The 18,637-nt window shown below is 48.3% G+C and overlaps 1 protein-coding gene across 3 annotated transcripts; it reads right to left on the bottom strand.

Moving 5' to 3' along the window:
* Window positions 1-489: 489 nt before the first annotated feature.
* On the bottom strand, window positions 490-17,654 carry LOC135815218 (TNF receptor-associated factor 2-like). Of its 3 annotated transcripts, XM_065328483.1 has the most exons (9): window positions 10,454-11,060; window positions 10,116-10,249; window positions 7,069-7,455; window positions 6,815-6,869; window positions 5,938-6,219; window positions 4,752-4,832; window positions 4,421-4,495; window positions 3,369-3,673; window positions 490-2,998 (listed from the first exon to the last, which is right to left on the bottom strand). In XM_065328483.1, exons 3-9 carry the CDS (start codon window positions 7,404-7,406, stop codon window positions 2,416-2,418), a joined length of 1,719 nt encoding a protein of 572 aa, XP_065184555.1. In that variant the 5' UTR covers window positions 7,407-7,455; window positions 10,116-10,249; window positions 10,454-11,060; the 3' UTR covers window positions 490-2,415. The 3 variants fall into 3 exon arrangements, with proteins under 3 accessions (XP_065184555.1, XP_065184554.1, XP_065184553.1); XM_065328482.1 differs by lacking the exons at window positions 10,116-10,249; window positions 10,454-11,060 and adding an exon at window positions 17,291-17,654; XM_065328481.1 differs by lacking the exon at window positions 10,116-10,249 and having other exon boundaries at window positions 10,454-11,057.
* Window positions 17,655-18,637: the final 983 nt, after the last annotated feature.

Raw genomic sequence — 18,637 nt, 5'->3', positions numbered from 1 at the left:
TCGTGTGCCCATGAAACTTTGAAAGGAAGAACACCCATCTGAGGCTCGCGAATTAGGCGAAACGTTTTACCGGTACTCGTAAAGAGTATCGTGAGTTCAGGATCATGTCTCTCGCTAGCACACTACATACACTGTACATCTTCTGAGAAGACCTACTTTAGTAACAGTCAGTACAGTAACAAGGACAGGGCTTAGGACTTGAGTCTTCAAGTAAATTTTAGTTGAGACATGTACAGGTAGTTCAAGACAGCTAGCTTAGTGTCCGGAGTACAGACAGTTCCCGGCATGATTGTTAGTGTTTTCAATTTTGTCACAATCATGATGGTTACGAATGCACAGCGATGACTGGCACGTTCACCCCCTCCCTGCTAAGAAGAAGAAGAAGAAGAAGAAGAAAAGTCGGCTATAAAACATGTTATTTGTGGTCTGCTCCTTAGAATCGCCCACCATTACAGACCACGAATAACATGTTTCATAACCGCGGACATGTTCAGCAAGACTGCGGTCAAAAAGCTTCAATACATGTGACAAGCAAAAGAAATGTTCTTGGCATTAAGGCAGCTTCATTAATCACACACTATGGCATCATAAAGAGCCGACGAAAATGTATCGGAGGGGGAGAAAGAATCAGTGCCAACTATATCAACTTAGGAAATCGACTGTCATAAATATTACTGGTATAAAACAAGTTTAGAAAAAAACACTGAGAAGCACCATGACCATGGCAAAAAAAAACTGCACAGCAGATTCACTTCATAAAGACAGGTAGGCAGCTAGAACCAAACCTCGCAAACCTAATAACCATACAACGGTTACTACATAAGTCATTGTACAATGTACATGCATGCATGCAGCCTAGTCAGCGGCTCAGCACCCAGCAGCAATTCGGTGCAATCTTTGAGATTGAGGTGTTTCGGCAGCAGCTTTTCTTGGAAAAGAACCAGTGTAGGTATAATCCTGGATAATGTGTCTCCAGCGGGCAAAGTGCGGCATACACTGTAATAATTATGATATCAATACGGCGAATGTCAACAGTTTCAATGAAAGTCTCAGTGTGTGCTGGATATTAGTAATAACAAAATATTACAATACAAATAATTCATTCAGTGCAAGCACTAGGTACATGCACAACGCCTGTGAGTCAGCTCTGGGCACCTCGGTCAAACAGTCAATAGCCTACAATAGTAGCGGCACATGTCCTTCCCACAGTGTGATTAGATCAGTTCAACGGTATGATTGTAGGTATGGTGTCTGGAAACAAGGATATAAAGTCACTCAAGTCCGGCAAGTTAGTTAATCGCGTGGCTTTTCTCATGAACTCAATCAGGATTTAGACGAAACGAGACGGTGTATTGACTATGGACATAGTGCCCGTAGTGTCCACTGTTCACGGTGACTACTGAGCCAGTTCAGTCTCTTTCCTCAGTGTACTTGCAAAGGAATACTTCAAAAAGAACGATGATTCGCACGGTCGTTAACAAGAGTACATATCCTCCATACGACTAGTGTACTCAGTCTTGTCCCTACTCATTGGGCATGACAGCGCTGCACGAAACGGGCGCACACATCTTGTAGGTAAGTGCTGTCTCATCTCCGTAGGTCTGACCAAGCTGCCATGACACCGGTACTACCCTTTCTTACTTGAATGGCGTGCTGCTGCTGCTGCTGCTGCAGCTGCATAGTACATGAGCAATGGGATAGCCTGGTATAGGGAGGATCCGATGGTTGGCACAAACTGAGCAAGATCATCTCACTACTGGTGTCCTCCAGGCAGCTTGTTTGGGATGCCGGTCACCTTTTCACTGAGCGCAGAGAGGTCACATGATTGACAAAGCAAAGTGTGGCCGTTCTACACAGTGAGTGCTCTTACACAATGCCGGGACATTGAGCTACTGCCCACATGCATGCTTGGGCATGCCGCACTGCCTGATGGAATGCTGATCGGTGTATCTGCCCAGCAAGCAGCCAGTAGCCGTGAACTGAGTACACAACACCAGGAAACACACAACTGGTCTGTACTGGCATAATCCTGGTGTACATGGGAATGCACAAAGAATGTAAGCTGCCACTCTTCCAGCACTACGTGTACCATTGTGTTGTGTATCCTGCAAGTGGCCACTGCCACTGCTCTAGCTCTCCACAGACATGTATTTGATTACTACTTCCGTTGCTGCACTGGCCAAACTGTGAATTTGACTGAGTCCATACTTGGTGTAGACATCCATTTCTTAGCCGCGGCTATACGCCCAGAGTCAACAATGGCGAGTGCATCATGAGATGATGATGATAGGAGCCTGTGTGGTTATTGGTTGTGAGGAGCCATGCCCAGGTCACAGTGCAGCATCACACGCGCCGCCAGTGTGAGGAGTATCACGGCAGGACTGGGTAAAGTCCTGAACCTAGCGACACCACTGCTTACTGCACCTTCATGGGAAAGTCGGGCGCCCTGGATCCCGGCGGATGCACAATGACCTTGATGAATATGGTGTCGTCGCGGATGTAGCGCTTCTCCTTCGAAATCAGCTCGGCCAGCGGCATGAACAGTGGACAGCCAGTCGCCACGTTCATTGTCTTCATGGGACGGTGGAACGACGAACTGGCCGGATCCGGCTTGAAGGTCTCGACGACGTCCATGCGAGCGGCCTCGGCACCGGCGGGCGCGCTTTGATCGAGCAGCTTGATGGTGACACGCTGCTGGAATGGCCAGGGTAGCAGGGCATCGTACTCGCCGCGCATCACAACGAAGAAGATGGACAGATGCGTGGAGCTGCCCTGGCCGTCGCCGTTCGGATAGAGGCGCGCGCACATCTTGTAGCCGCACGGCGATGTGTAGAACGGCGGCGAGTAGAGCGACGGCGTCTGAGAGCTGAGCGCCTCTCGACGACGCTGCATGAAGTCGGCGATCTTCCAGACGAGAATCCCGTTGCACGTCTTCACCTCCAGCAGGTCACAGCGCATGTTCAGGTCATTCAGCTGAATGTCATATGTCGTCATGGCCCTGCAGAGCAGAAGTGACCAGGTTACAAACAACACATCGCATAAGAGTTCAGAGGGATTCCAATAAGTCAAGGACCCACACACACACACTGTGACACACACACACACACACACACACACACACACACACACGCACACAAAAGGCACTAAGTGAATAGCTCTGCACATTATGTATGGAGCACAATCAGTGCCTAACACAGTGCCTACCTGTGTTTCAAGGACCACACACATATACGCCAGGGGCTGGATGTGACTCCTTAGCCTGCCCCGCCTGTCCCAGGAAATCAGCAAACTTGAAATTGATCAGGACAACTTTCTGTCCAAGTGGGGGACATCTCCTAGAAAATCACCCGCTTTAGTCCAGTGCTTACTTGTCCATCACACGCTGCTGTTGCATGAGGATGTCCATGTTCTTCTCGACATCTTCAACAGCCCCTTCAACAGATGATGCACTGGATGGGGTTGCTGCTTCCTTTCTGCTCAGTGCCTGCTCGCTCACCTCCGCCACCATCGTCTCAAATTTCCCGCCAAACTTCTCCATCCGTTGTTCAGTGGCCGCACACTGTTCCTTCAGCGCACCCACTTCTCTCTGCAGGTTCTGAAAGCCTAGTGAGCAGAGCTGCAAGTGGTAGGGCATGTTGGCGCTGTGATGCTCCGGTAGATCCTTCCTGGGGCCCTGTGTAACGGACAAGCAACAGGAACCGACGAGCTGTTGTGTCAGCATGCTCTCGGTTGCCGCCGACACATCCTGAAACCCCCCTAGCGGCATAGAGTACTAGAGTATTGTATGTGTCTGGGGTGTGGGGGGGGGGGGGACTCTTGTAACAATGAGTCGTGTCTCTATCCAGTGCGATTGAACCTTACCCGTGCAGCAATACCCATGGCCAGTACATGCCATTCCCGCACAGCGACTTACTGTAAGACCAGTAATGTTAACGAACATTTAATTCTAACGATTAAACGAATAAAAAAAATTGAAGTCGTTATGTAGTACAGTCAGACCTGGCTTATCCGGTCCTCTCGCCATCCGGATCCCTCGCCATCCGGAAGAAAATCGCTGGTTACCGATTTACAGCATATGCCATGCATACATACAGTGTGTGTGTTCGATTATCCGGTTCCCTCGCCTATCCGGATATTGTTGTGGAAAACGGATGTGTGCGGTTATGCGAGGTCTGACTGTAAACGATATGTACATGTACAGTCATTTACCAGTTTTGAGACAGAATTCGTTAGAATTTCACCTCGTTAACCCACAAAAATCCGGAGATCGTTAACTTTAATTGACGTTAAAGTATCTGATCTTAGAGTATTGTGACAGTCGTTGTTATTTAAAACTTGTTAACATCCAGACATGTTCCAGCACAATCATGGTACATGTCATGTAGTTCTACGCACATACAAGAAGAATACACGTCCTTACCCGAAAGGCACATCCTGCAAACGCGTAATAGCAGCCCACGATATGAAGGGGGCACTTTGTCAGGTGCTCCTTGAACTGTGCCACCAGAAGGAGAAGTAACAGAACCAGAAAAAGCATTTGGGTCTCTGAACGTGCTAGGATGCCGGAGAAGCAGACACAAGTAGAATCCAACAGTTGTGTAGAATAACCAATATAAGTTAAAACACAAAGAATAGGTGCGCGACACATAGGTCTAAACACAATGGCAAAAATTGACCTTGTAGGCATATGGCAGGTAAGCTGGGTAAATTTATACAGTGTGTTCATGTGTACTTAGTTCCTGGGCCCTTACCATTTTTCTCAGCATCTTTGGTGCAGAGCATTTGTTTGGGCACGGTAATGGGGTAGCTGTACATGCTTCAAGTTGGTGAGTCTATGACACACACACACACACACACACACACACACACACACACACACACACACACACACACACACACACACACACACACACACACAGATTAGGAATGGAATCGGCTCCACGCAACACTGCACACCGGTACAGGATGATTACTACACATCGTCCTTGATCCCAAACTGGGATTTATAATCATACGGTAGCCTTGCACTCATCCACGCGTTTACAATGCCGTGCTCAGAGTCATCAGACGGCTTAGAGAAACGCACAGAGTTGATGCATTATGGTCGTTGGGCAAGTCAGTACACATATGACAGACATACTTTAGACAATAAACCTACTGCTATTCATACCAAGAGTACATACCGTACTTCCCCGATTGTAAGGCACACTCGATTATAAGTCGCACCCCCACTTTGAAGTTTGAACCACATTGTTTCCGATACATGCATATAAGTAGGATGTCACTCTCGATTGTAAGTCGCATCCCCTTCTTTGCCCTTGAAGTTAAGTGCAAAAAGGTGCGACTTATATCCGGGGAAATACGGCAACCCCCAAGAGTGTGCAACTCTCGCATACTAGTACCCTGCTGTCCCGACAGAATTTCAAGTTGACATCCTTTTACGGTGCAGTGCTCCTCGCATGAGTGATTTACGATGTGTGTACAGGGTGTCAGCGCATCACGCGTCTTTCCTTGAACTAATCTGTACATGATAACATCGGGATTTGTCAATCGCAGGTCCAGGCTATGTCTGGTAAATTGTGATAATACGTGTGAAATGCACATTGCATCATAAAAATGACATCAACTTAACTTTGCGGGACAGTATCCATAGACTAGTGGAGCTGCACACTCTTGGGAGTTATGTACTTCTGCTACTAATTCACCTAGGACCGGCTTATTAAGTAGCTTAGTGCTTGGAGTGGGCCAGTGTGGCAACTAAGTAAATGCTCCAAGACAATGTAGACTGAGCAGAAAAAACATGATGACTGCAAGTTAAACAACACACACACACACACACACACACGCACACTCACTCGTGCACACACACACACACACGCACTCACTCGTGCACACACACACACACACACATCATTCATTGACACCATCTTCACTAACATTCATGTCATTGGCGAGAATTGTTCGGCCACAGAACGAGCAAACGATGGAGCGGAACGCGCACTCTCTTTCCAGATGCTCAGCCAGACGATTGCGCTCAACCTTCACCTGACAGAGCGGTGCGTTTGTGCACTTGATATCGCAATACAGACAACTAGCTTCATGTTCCTCCACATCCGCAACCTTCCCAACCCACCCACACCCATCACGGCGCTTCAGCGTGGACGGACAACGTGTGCTGAGGGCAAGGATCTCGCGCTTCGCAAAAATGTCTTTGAAGCACTAGCAGTGAACAATAACAACAACAACAACAACAACAACAACAACAACAACAACAACAACAACAACAACAACAACAACAACAACAACAACAACAACAACAACAACAACAACAACAACAACAACAACAACAACAACAACAACAACAACAAACAAACAAAAACAAAGGAAAGCTATATATTGCAACAATGAATTGTGCCCTACGAGCAGCGTGACAATCAAGGGGCACGGAGACACTCCCAACCGTACTGTCTGAACCTGCTGATAGTAGTTTGAAGTAAGCCAGCACTGTCTTGCTTTCCACACGGTTCTATTCGTTCACACATAGCAAATTGGTCGGGCATAATTACAAAGAAGGCACAAAAAGGCATTACATCATCATGACGATTTTGCCCAAGAAGCACAGTACTGCAGTAGCCACTGGAAATATTTACAAGCGGCCTATCGTACCATTACTCTTCAAAGTCGTTACAATGGAGGCTACTTTTCGTACGAAGGGCCTTATCAAAATGTCCAGTGGCTTCTGCACTTCGTGTGCTATTTTTCCTCGAGCCAAAACTCTATTGCACACAGAGCAAGGAGCGCAGAAAGGGCTTACTTGATCCTTTGTGAACGGCTCATTATCAATTGGACAACGAGGCGAGGAGCTTTCCCTGCAAAACCAGTACACCAGGAAGATAAGCAGCAACAGCAGCAGAACAGAGTGGATGTCAGAGTGGGACAAACTCTGTGACGATTGCCATGACGACTGCCATCCCATCATGGGTAAAGTCTGACTGCATCAACCTCTAAACCAAAGCTTCCACAATAGGGCCAGGTGAGAGATACATTACATCGCAATTCTCTACAAACCTGAGCATCTTCTCCAGGCAACTCTCGCAAATGCGATCGCCGCAGCCGAGCTGAAATGGATTTCTCAGCAGGCGACTGCAAGATCCACACGTCAGCTTCTCCACGAGTGTGTTCATCAGTGGCAGCTCGTAGCCACCAATGACAGTCGTTGAGCCAGACCCCGACCCCGACGATTCGCCGTATGTTCGAGCTACGCCGCCGCCAATCGGCGGAGGTGCTATGGGGCTAGCACTCAACTGCAAGGGAACAGTAGCACCCGTTGCATCGGCGTGTCGCAGCAAGTGCTCTCTTGCCAACGGAATGGGCTCCTGTGTCGGGTCCTGGCCGTGGCGAGACATGTTTACTGGTGGACGGCCGCCACCTAGTGGCTAATTCCAATATCTGAACCTGCATTGTATAGCAAGCACGGGCAGACCGACAAGCACACAAAAAGAGTGAATGTGCAACTTCAGTTGAGCCCCACACCGTGTTAAATAGTGGGAAATTGTGCGCGACAGGGAAATTCATCCGTGAGACAGCGTCTGGCAACAATGCCAGCACAGTCAAAGGTAACAGATTAGGGATTTCCCCAGGTACATCCCACACATGCATGGGCTACTCATTGCAGAACCGATATGGGACCATACGCAAAGCACACACACACACACGCACGCACGCACACACACACATACACACACAAGCACACACACACACACATCCTACATGTGATGTACCATGTGAGCAGAAACACTATGCTGGCAATGGAGCATTCCTGGAGCTTAACTAGCCGATTGATGAACAGCTGGCCTGGCCTAAGCGACCGGATACGCAGTTGATCAATAACTGCAACAGTTACTGTACACTGCACCCACCAGCCAGACAGTATTGCCTGGTCATGCATGCATGCAAATCCAACATTCCTACTGACCACCCAACTTCATTTCCTACACTACTGTATGTTTGCCGTGGGGGGAATCACCACGTCCGGTCGCACTGAGTAAATCTAGCAGCATTGCCGTAGTGCTCAGTGTCGGATCTGCCCACCCCACTCCCATGCACCAGAAGTGCAGGTCTGCCTGAGCACAATGCTCAGCGCCGCAGTGCACAAGTGGTTAACAACTGTTCTGCGAGGAAGGATACAGCCATGCATGACTGAGCAAAGCCACTACCAAGAATGGCAAAGAAATGGCAGCCAGTGGACGCGTGTGCCGGTAGGATCGTGGCCTGTTCGGTTGCGTTCCCATGAGACTGACCTGATACGAGTGCATACGAGAGCGGATCCAGTTTTCCGCAATGCACTACGGAACATCCACAGGAAGTATGTCTTGATTCCACGCGGAGAAAACATAACGTTGATCGAAGGCATGCCGGCATACTGCTAGCACACTGGATGTGCATGGGTCAGTATGGGACTAACTGAGCGAACGCTTTCTGTTTTTTTATTTTTTATTACTCGGATGGAACATGTAGCATTTTGGTCCTTTCTTTAAATTTTATTCATTTACTTCGGTTCGCGAAACTTGCTGCTAGTTTTCGGGAAACAAAACATCCACGGAGGCCTGTGCAGTTCCGGCACAGTGCCACTCCATATGTCCGAAGTTATCAGTGCTACAATCATAACATCTCCTGGATTTCAAACTCGCATTTCTCTCTACCCACAACATTCAAAGTTTGTTCCGGACGCAACTGAAAAAGGCATGAGTACGGACATTTCAAGTGTGTGTGTGTGTGTGTGTGTGTGTGTGTGTGTGTGCGTGTGTGTGTATGTGTACGTATGCATGTGTGTGTGTGTGTGTGTGTGTGTGTGTGTGTGTGTGTGTGTGTGTGTGTGTGTGTGTGTGTGTGTGTGTGTGTGTGTGTGTGTGTGTGTGTGTACATGGTGCCATGGTGTACACAAGCATTACTGGAATACCTTGAGCTGGTCAGCATGTGTCTTGAGCTGGTCAGCATGTGTCGGGACTGAATCAGATACTGAAAAAGCCAACGAAAGTCAGCTACGTATGGATGTGCATCCCCCCCCCCCCCCCCCTTCGAATTTGAACGCGCCACACTACCCGCAATGTGTTGGGTCAGTGCAGCGGAGGAATGAACACTGGAATACACTTGCAGCTGCATGCAGTACTCAATGTAGCATCGGAAGTGATGTAGATCCGTACAACCAACAGCCATCATGTGAACTCTCTCTCTTTCTCTCTCCCCCCCCCCCCCCTCTCCTTCAGCTTCAAGCTGTCTACAACCCGGAGGTGAGTGTTTGATCATTCTGGTGCAGAAAGAAGGCTAGAGGTGGCAGCACCGTCTCTACGTGATGCACTGCTCAAGCTTGTGGGGCCCCTGCCAACGTAAGGTTGTGTTTGGTGTAAAAAGTCTTTGAACATAAATAGCCAACACTGGTTGACCTTTTGATCTCATGCTGGCAGTGATGGCAGCAGTGTCATTCCCTGGCAGGCGGCAACTAATACTTGTGACGAGTCATGTCAGACTATACAGCCACCACATCACCTAGCAACCACCCACCCTGAATGCCTTTGCCCTGACAGACAGTTGGAAGTAAGTATTATGGTATTATGCATGGATGAAAATAAGGTGGGTAAAAGGACCTTAGGTGGGTGCACACAACAACACAAAAGGTCGTTTCATCCACAACAAAATCAATCACTCTAAACTCGACTAAAGTCGGATATGGACCTGTCCTAGGCCAAAGCAGGATCCTGATGACTACTGTAAAAGCCACATATATATAACGAAGTGCTAACTCTAACGAGTTAACGAGGAGAAATCTGTCGTTAAAATAGAAATCGTTATACAGAAATCGATACATATACTGTCCTATTGAGCGTTGGGAATGAGTGAGAATCGTTACCTTTGGTACACGTAAACTAGTCAATTTGGGGAAATCGTTATTATATGCGCCTCGTTAGAATAATGGCTTTTACAGTACTTGTCCTGAACTAACTCGAAGACTTCAAACCCGCAACCACTTCCACTCAACTAGTTTCTAAAATCGCTACCATTGGCTACCGCATATCGATCGTAAAAATTAATAGCGGAACAGTTGTACACATACGTACATTGTGACACAATCCAAAATCGCCAGTAATGATTATGACTGTGCTTTTCTACTCAACAGTGGAGTACTCGAGTCCAGGACGCCAGGAGTCCATGATGCTGAATCCACCACATCTGCACAACCGTTACTATTTTACTGCAGACAGAAATAACGCAAATCAATGCATTTGTCTCCTGCCGATCATCAGCATGGCGCCGAGAACGACATCAAAGCAAGATCGCCAGATGATGATCACCCCTTGTGTTGATGCGCCAAGGTGCGCCCCTTCACTGAATATGCTTGTGACCCCGCTTAGCACACTCTAGTTTAGTCTAAACTTACTTGCAGAAGCAGCCTCACCTGTTCACTCGCCTTCTTCCTTCTCTTCGGCTATTCGCGTTGCGGGGCCGCCGGGGAGGATCTAGGGCGTAGGCTGGGCGCGGGTCGCAAGGTAGATGACGATACCTCGACGCTGCGAGGATTTCGACCCAAACAATATACTGCCAAGCGCAGCCTAGCCTAACCTGACCGCCGGAGGCCCCAGGATTTCCTGATCAAACTGCCAACAGTCAGTGAATAATCCGGACCGCGGGCGCGATATCTACCATGATCTACGGTGTAGCGCTACCTTCTTTCTAGCGTTTTACCCTATGATTAGTACGATTCCTCCATCCATTGTCGGCCTTGGCAGTCGAGGCCATGATCACTAATGCGGACTCACATCTTCTCGGTTTCCACCCGGAGGCAGAGGATCCAGGTACTAGGTGGATCCAATGATTATGTAATCAGTAGTCTGATACAAGAGCTGCCAGGTCCAGGGACTTGATTTCAGTTGGAGTAAGGAGCCGGAGTAAGGAGCACTTTCATTGTTTCAAGAAAAGAAAGGGCCGTCATCAGGGTCATGTGGAAGCGAGCCTTCGCTACGGCCAGTACGTCCACCAAGTTACAGCGATCGAGTGCAGTAGCAGCCAGGCAGTAGTTGTGCGGGGAATGCAGCGCCACGTCACTATAAACATAGTCGTCAGTCACAACTGATTGCCGATTTGCTGATCGTACACGTGTGATTCGAAGAAGTGTCCCGGTCGACCAGGCCGGTCGAGACTGGTCACATGTTTTTGGCTCAAAACTGACAAAACAACAAAAATTAATGAAAAGCGATTTCAAATTCAGCAAAATAGGCGAAACGTGAAACAATGCTTGAAATGGGAAGGCGACGATTCGAAGCAGTGAGGGGGAGAATACTCGGAGGAGAGAAGTGAGATGTATTCAATCGATTGCGTTGATACTGCAAGCCGAATATTGTCAGGCCCTGGGTGCCAGTAGTTGTCAACAGTTGTGATCATATGTTGTTCAAAATAAGTTCTTATTGCGAGAAAATCCATTCACCCCTCATAAACTCCTCATGATGCAAATGCAGATGTTATAAATACAGATTCTGATCATGTCCCTACATGGATGACAGTATGCGACGTAGTTCTGGTACTCGACCGTGGAAGAATTGGCTGGAAGCTCAGCTGGCTTTTTGAGACTAAGAAGGTTTGCTTGGGCATATCTGTGGTGACTCTGGGAGCGTAATTCCTGCCTGCCCTTGATCTGGAGGACGGAATCGTGTCGGCGTTGGCATTGACTGTCTGGCTAGTATCCTCGTGTTCACTTTCTTACATGCCACCTAGTGAGCTTGGAATATGTCTGCACTGCTGGGCCACCGTTACATGACCGCGTGCTTGACTACAACTTGGTTGTTGCCATGCGCTTGTTTCCACGTGGCGCCAACGAGGTTGCAGCAGGCGGCTGGACATCTGCCCTCGACACCGTTGGGGAATGTGGGCGCACCTCCTGTACAGCGGACAGTTGCTGAATCCATTCAGCTTAGCCGGAATAACATGCTACAGCGTATTAACAATTCACTCGCCTTCCTCTTTCCTGACAAGGTGACGAATCACTCCCTGTCGGCAAACTACTTGGCCATGGCCCATACACCAGAACGTGAGGAATTTTTATTTCAGGTGCTGCGGTCAGTGCTGAATTACCCAGAAAATCCCAGATATTTGCGTGAGGGCAGTATATTGCTTCACTGGATGGAGATGAACTTGACCGATGCGATGGTGGGTGAAATGAATGAAAATGCAGACAGGCTAATATGCTCCATGGAGAGTGCACAGGAGGTATTGACGCCCGATTCCGCATTCCGCACTATGCTCTATGTAGCATCGCTGTTAGCCAGCGTGTCACAGTTGGATGTGGTGCTCAGAACGGAGCTAGTGGCAACATGCTCCAAGTGTATTGTACAGCTGTTGAAAGAACGAACGCAGCCACTGGTCTTTTGGGAAGTTCTGCGTTTGTCCAGGATGATCGTCACTGGGCGGCTCTATGATGAGGCCCTGCTCTCCAGCTTCAGCAGTGCATGTCAGCACACTGTCACCCAAGTTCCACGCTATTACAATCTTGAGTTTGCACATGCATGGTTCTATCCGCTTGTGTTCATGTCTTATCCTGCTGAGCAAGCCATGGTGAATTTGCAGAACTGCTCAGAATCGCTGGGCAGCAAACTTCCGCCCATCGATCTCATTCGTCTGAGCTGGTCGTATTTGGCCTGCAACCTGCTGCCCCCGGAGCATGGCATTGATGCTTTGCAACGTCAATGCCCTATTGCTCTCACATCGCCCAACATAACATGCTTTGTTCGGCCACTGCAGCCTTTCCTACTCCCAGATAGCCTGGACATACCACACTCTGAGCCCTATGATTCGGTATGGCCAGCGGTGTTCAAGCACTTGAGGTCGCTATTCCCGGCTGGCCGTTGCAGGGTTGCATGCCCGTATGGGGACTGGGTTGACTTGGCGGCAGTCTACTGCAAGGAGAGTGGCGAGTTTGTGCCGCTGATGTGGCCGCAGAGTTACATGCCAAGATTTACGCTTTCAGAGGCTCAGGCACTGGCTGGTCAGCCGGTAGCTCTGCTAATTGTCCCTCCGTCCCACATGCTACGAGACACATCCAGCGTCAGCGGTGTGTATGGCTACCAGAAGCGGCAGCTGCTTCTAGCCGGCTGGCGCGTGATCACACTGGACCAGCGTCAGGTACGCGGTTTAGATTTCAGAAGGGCTGCTGAGTTCATATTGCACTATTTCTGCTCTCACTGCCACCATTAGCACATCGCCTCTTGCGCTGTCATCTGTGAGAACGAGGTTGAACGATGAATACTCTGCAAGCCGCTAGCCTCGATAATCATATGGTTGAAGAAAACTGTGCAGGACATGGAACTTCAGTTGGTTTGTGAACTTTTTCGATATTTTTTAGTGCGAGTTACTCCTGGCGAGTGGTTTTGCCTGCTACTCGATTCCTGGTCTCTGACCGCTATCGGCATAGTGACTTTCATTCGGTATCTGGCTTTACTCATATTGTTTACCTTTGAGATGTTCTGGTCTAAGTTGTTACGATTTATCGCTGTACGTGTGCATTATGTAGTAAGTTCCTGGACGATGTATCGCAGTGCTCTCAGACCTAGATCATTAGAGTCGTGGACTGTTATCAAGAGTACATAACTCCCAAGAGTGTGCAACTCCAGCTAGCTATGGGGTCTGCGACAGCAGAACTTCACATCACGTGATGAACCCGTACACATTATTTGCACTCTGTGCATGATTGATACAGGGCTGTACGCATTACGCAACCCAGCTTTGGGTACAACTCTCTTGTTGTCACTTTGCACTGTTTGCCAGTGTACTGTAACCTCTTGAACCGTGTCACGTGATGTGAAGTTCTGCCGTCGCAGCACTGCATAGAGGCTGTTCAGGCAGTTGCACACTCTTGGGGGTTATATACTCCTGCTGCTATTAATACCCCATCAGCACTCGGCCAAAGGTTTGGAGAATGGCACCCACCGGGCTAACATCCAGCAGCCAAAGGTGAGACCATGCATCATAATGGATGCTAATGGTGGTAGGCTGAAAGAACTCCACCGCGTATTACGATTATTATAAATCGCCCGTCCACATTGGCTTTGGGAGAGGAACAGCATCATTACAAAAGAAGAAAAAGAAAAGAAAAATGACACGAGTTCGCATACAGGGCGGGTCAAGAACCGCCTTTCCGCTTCCGTGGCATCACTACAGGTACTACGGTCTAGCAAAATAAATAAAAGCAACAACAACAGTGATGTCCTCCCCCTGGCTTTTCTCAGGCCGCTCACGTGATATAATTTGATCTGAACTGCAAAGCAGCTAACATGTAACTAGAACATTGGGTAAAAAATGAACAAGCTGGCGAGTCAACAGCACACACGCGGAATGAGTTTTAAAAGCTGTCGTTGGGTGAAATACTATTACTAGGGTCTGGGAAATCGCCATCGGAGACGGCAGCTGCTGAGGTATTTGAGTGTGCTGAATACAGCGATGCATACTTTGTCTAAAGTACTATGATAGTCGTTTGAGTTCATGACAACGGCATGCTACTAAATGGATTGCAGAGTTGGAACGGGGTTGAACGGAAATCGCAACTCCACGGATGCAACAAATTTCGCAATTTTCGTCCAAATCCGCGATTTCCCGTGTACAGTATGTTGTTGTTTCATCCATCCAACAGTGGATACGAGTGCAAGCAGGTGCAAGCATGTATTTTCAAGCAGGCAAGCATAGTGGGATGGTCTAAGACCATGATTGGAAAACAGAGGGTACCAGGTTCAAGTCCTGCTTGGAAGCGGAAGGATTGGAGAACTCGTGGCCTTCGACGAGGGAAACATGGATGCAGTCAGTGAATGGGATTTTGGTTTTTTGACGAATTTGTGGTGGGTCTGATCTACTCACCTCCCACCGCTTAGGGCCAGGTCACACATGCACTGGAAAGTAGTGTATACGCTGAAGCGAGGTCGCAGGAGCGAAAAATGGCATGGCAACGGCGAAAAGCAGAACTTCCGCTTCAGCGGAAACTCCAATCCGCTTCCTCCAAAATTTTTGAAGCGAGACTGTCGCTTCTGCGGAAAACACCACGGTCTGCTGTATATGGACTTGCTACGAGACATTTGTATGCGTATGATGTCCATGCAACAAAAATGCGTGCAAGATAGTCATTGACCTCGTCTATTCTCCGTACCGTATGCACCGCAGTCCACTTACTCTCATTTTCCGCCGAAGTAGGAGTTGTGCGCTGTTTGTATGTGTGACCATACACACGTGGTTTCGCTGGAGCGACACCAGGCTCGCTGCCGCCGAACCTCGACGCCGAAGCGAACCCCAGTGCATGTGTGACCGGGCCCTAAGGAGGTGCATCTGTGCCTTGATCCTAGACGGTGGTGGCGTTCCTACAGATGCGGAAAACTCGGCTTCCTGCCGAGTCTCAGACGAACCGTGTTTTTTTAAGACATCAGGAGAGAAGACTTAAACACCTTGTATTTTCGAACGATTTGTGGAAGAAGCCGGTGATGAGAGCCGGTGATGAGAGCCGGTGATGAGAGCTACAAGGCACAACACGGTTGGTTGCATGAAGCCATAACTTGGGCGTATTATAATGCTGCTGGCCAGAAGGCTTGCTCAGTACATGCTATGGAGAGTTCATGGCAGTTGCCAGAGGGTGACGACAAGCCTGATTCTTTACTCTAGAAGCAACATGAAATCTTCTAGTTTATGCTGATAGGACCACTCAGATGTGTACATGTGTCAGCAGCGCGGTGACACAAATTGCCTGAAATGTTTTCAGCAGAATACCACACAAGCGATTACTGTATCAAACGCATCATGGAATTTCTTCATAGCCTTGTGTTTGGAGGTACGCAAGTACAGTCAGCAAGTACATGTATCGATAAAACCAATAATATATCGTAACATTTTGTCCTTTTCCTTTCTTCGTCATAACTATTATTGGTTCACCATCCGAGTTCAAATATTTCGATCGTTAACTTATATTGGTTGATCGTTGCGAGTTATTGAATGATCGTTTCAACCCTGAGAGTATGATTCCACTACCATACCCAATAGACAGTTGGGCACAGATGCTTTCAGTCAATCAAAGCATGCGCTAGCTGCATACAATACTGTCGGTCGCCGAAGAACTGGGGGGGGGGGGGGGGGGGGGGCAGCCCTGTAGCCCTGTAGCTCACTACTACAGTCTATGCACAGTTGAGTGTGTACATTGGTGTGCCGCTGTGCTTGGTAAAATTCTAGGCTGTTCGTTCTTCGGCGCTCCGTTCTTCAGAGATGATCTATTGTGATGATGTGGCATGGCTGGCTGCATTCGCACCACATGCCGCTGACCAGTGACGTGCATGGTTCATATTCAAATTTGACTGCCCGTGATGTACACTTTCGGTGCCGCCGTGTCTGACCAGAATACTGTAATTTCACAGAGGCAGTGCGCCTTAACCTGCAATAGTGCTCAAATGCCTGGAATGGGCAGAGAGTAATACGCAAGAGGTACACAAAAGGAAGTAAAATAGGGCTGTTTCCTCTTGCGTACTAGTACTAGTTGATTGAATGTAACTCTCATTTCCCATTTCCCCTACAATCCTACTTGTAGTGGTCATTTCCCCAGTTCCTATTGGCGGGCGGGTGCCACTGGGAGAGCTGCTCTCAGCCCCTGTGCATCTCTTCCATGGAGGCAATTCGTGGTGGATGCACATTCCACTCACGGTTTGTCATTGTACCCTTTTACATGTATGTGACATGTATGCATTCATCCCGCCGCGCTGTCTGACATGATGTATGGTACGCACTTTAGCTGTACCTGCCTGCCTGGCTTTTCCTTTCATCTCTCTGTCGTTCTCTGTATTCAAACACACTTGTGATTTGTTCTAAACGAAGCTAGTTTATACAAGATGTCTTTGGTACGTTTGTAGAACCACTACAGCAATGATGTACTAGTACTCTTGATATCCGTGATGTGTGAATCAAGCCAAAGCTGAGTATGGCATGACTGTACCGCTGTCAGTACAGTACCATGCAATCCTCCCCATACAGCCATAGTTCTGGCACCAATTATTTCATAGCCAACATTTTTACTCTTTGACACTAGCGCATAGCATGCACTAATTCCGTGAGTACACGTGCGTTTCAGATGAACTAACTGAAACAATGGTATGCTGTACACGTAGACCTGCCAGGCTTGGTAACTGGCTGCAGGCTGTGTGCTGCACCAGTGTTCAAGCAGTCCTCCAAAATCTAAAAGTAAAAGCACATTCATCATCCCAGATCATCATCGATCACTCACCTGAGGTTTGCGCATCAACGCCGAGACTCCTGTCTCGGCTGCCCGTTGCGGATTCCTCACTCTCTCCTCACTGAACGTGCTGGCAAGGCGGACATCCTCCTTCTGGATTCACATAGCGACCGTTAGTCGTATTTTAGAGTTGGATCTGCGCGGCGCTGCGAGTTTTGGCACCGAAGCACACTTATTCCCAGCGAAAGCTTGGGGGGTTCTGCAGGGTTGACGGCGTCCTGTCCACACGTTACCGATGTGACAATGATTTCAAATCCGAAGAGCTCAGTTCTTGGCAATAATCCAGCAAGCTTTCGGAGCTTGGCCGTGGGATGCTGTCTTTGCGTTTGATATGGATACCTGGCTGGCTAGTATGGCCTGGTGGTTTTGAGGACAGTGCTGCGGCCAGTCTTTTCAGACAGAGCTCTTGCTCTTGTTCTTCATTCAAATAATCATGCACGGCCAATCAGTATGCTTCCCGCGTCAAACAGGCGCTAGCTAGCTGTAGTCTAGTCTGTGTAGGTGACGGTGTCACTATCACTAGTATCAGATTGTGTGTCCGCGATAAACAAAAAACGACACTGGAAGTAAAGGTAGAATGCGAAGTCCCAGCTTTGTGCGCCTTTAAAGCTTTGCAGTTTGAGCTGTGTTTATGGAAGGAGGTACTAGATCATAGACTAGATGTAGTAAGAAGATCTGCATGTAGCTTCTGTCGTCTATATACCTCACAGTCAGCAGAAAAGTGAAAGATAAACCATAAATTAAACTAACTACTTGCAACGGCTTCTTCAGCCTCTTGTCATCTTGGCGCCTAAAAAGTACTGTTATTACTAGTCTACTGTCTAGTCTGCAGCTAGCCCCGTCCCCATCCGGGCCTTGTGATCTACAGTCATTATCTATCACTTCAGTATCAGTGTGCCTGCATCCTGTACGTAGATCTATACTACACAATAACAGTCTTGTCTTGAGAGTGAGAGGCATCGACAGTCATCACACTACCCCCGGCCCTGAGCGCAACTTCCCTTCGCCGAGGCTTCGGGCTTTGGCAATGATTTGGGTGACTGGGAATTTCTTCTTCAGGTGGGGGTTTTCCCAAGCTGATACCTGTCGCATACCCGACTTACCACAACTGCAAGTACAAGCACTGCACAAGTAGATCTACGAGTACACACTAACACAGTGACACAGTACGGACCCGTGCAGTCTGCTTCATCCGATGACAAAAGACAAGTAGCCTGCTAGTTCAGGGGAATCAGGGCCTGTCTTGGTCAAGTAAACGTAACTCGTAACTCGTAACTCGTTAGTTGGTGCAGAAAGCGATACCGATAACATTTCTGTTTCTAGATCGCACAATCAGCG

The sequence above is a fragment of the Sycon ciliatum genome, chromosome 4 (assembly GCF_964019385.1).
Source record: "Sycon ciliatum chromosome 4, ocSycCili1.1, whole genome shotgun sequence".
In the NCBI taxonomy this organism is placed as follows: Eukaryota; Metazoa; Porifera; class Calcarea; order Leucosolenida; family Sycettidae; genus Sycon; species Sycon ciliatum.
This window is presented reverse-complemented; position numbering and strand designations above follow the sequence as displayed.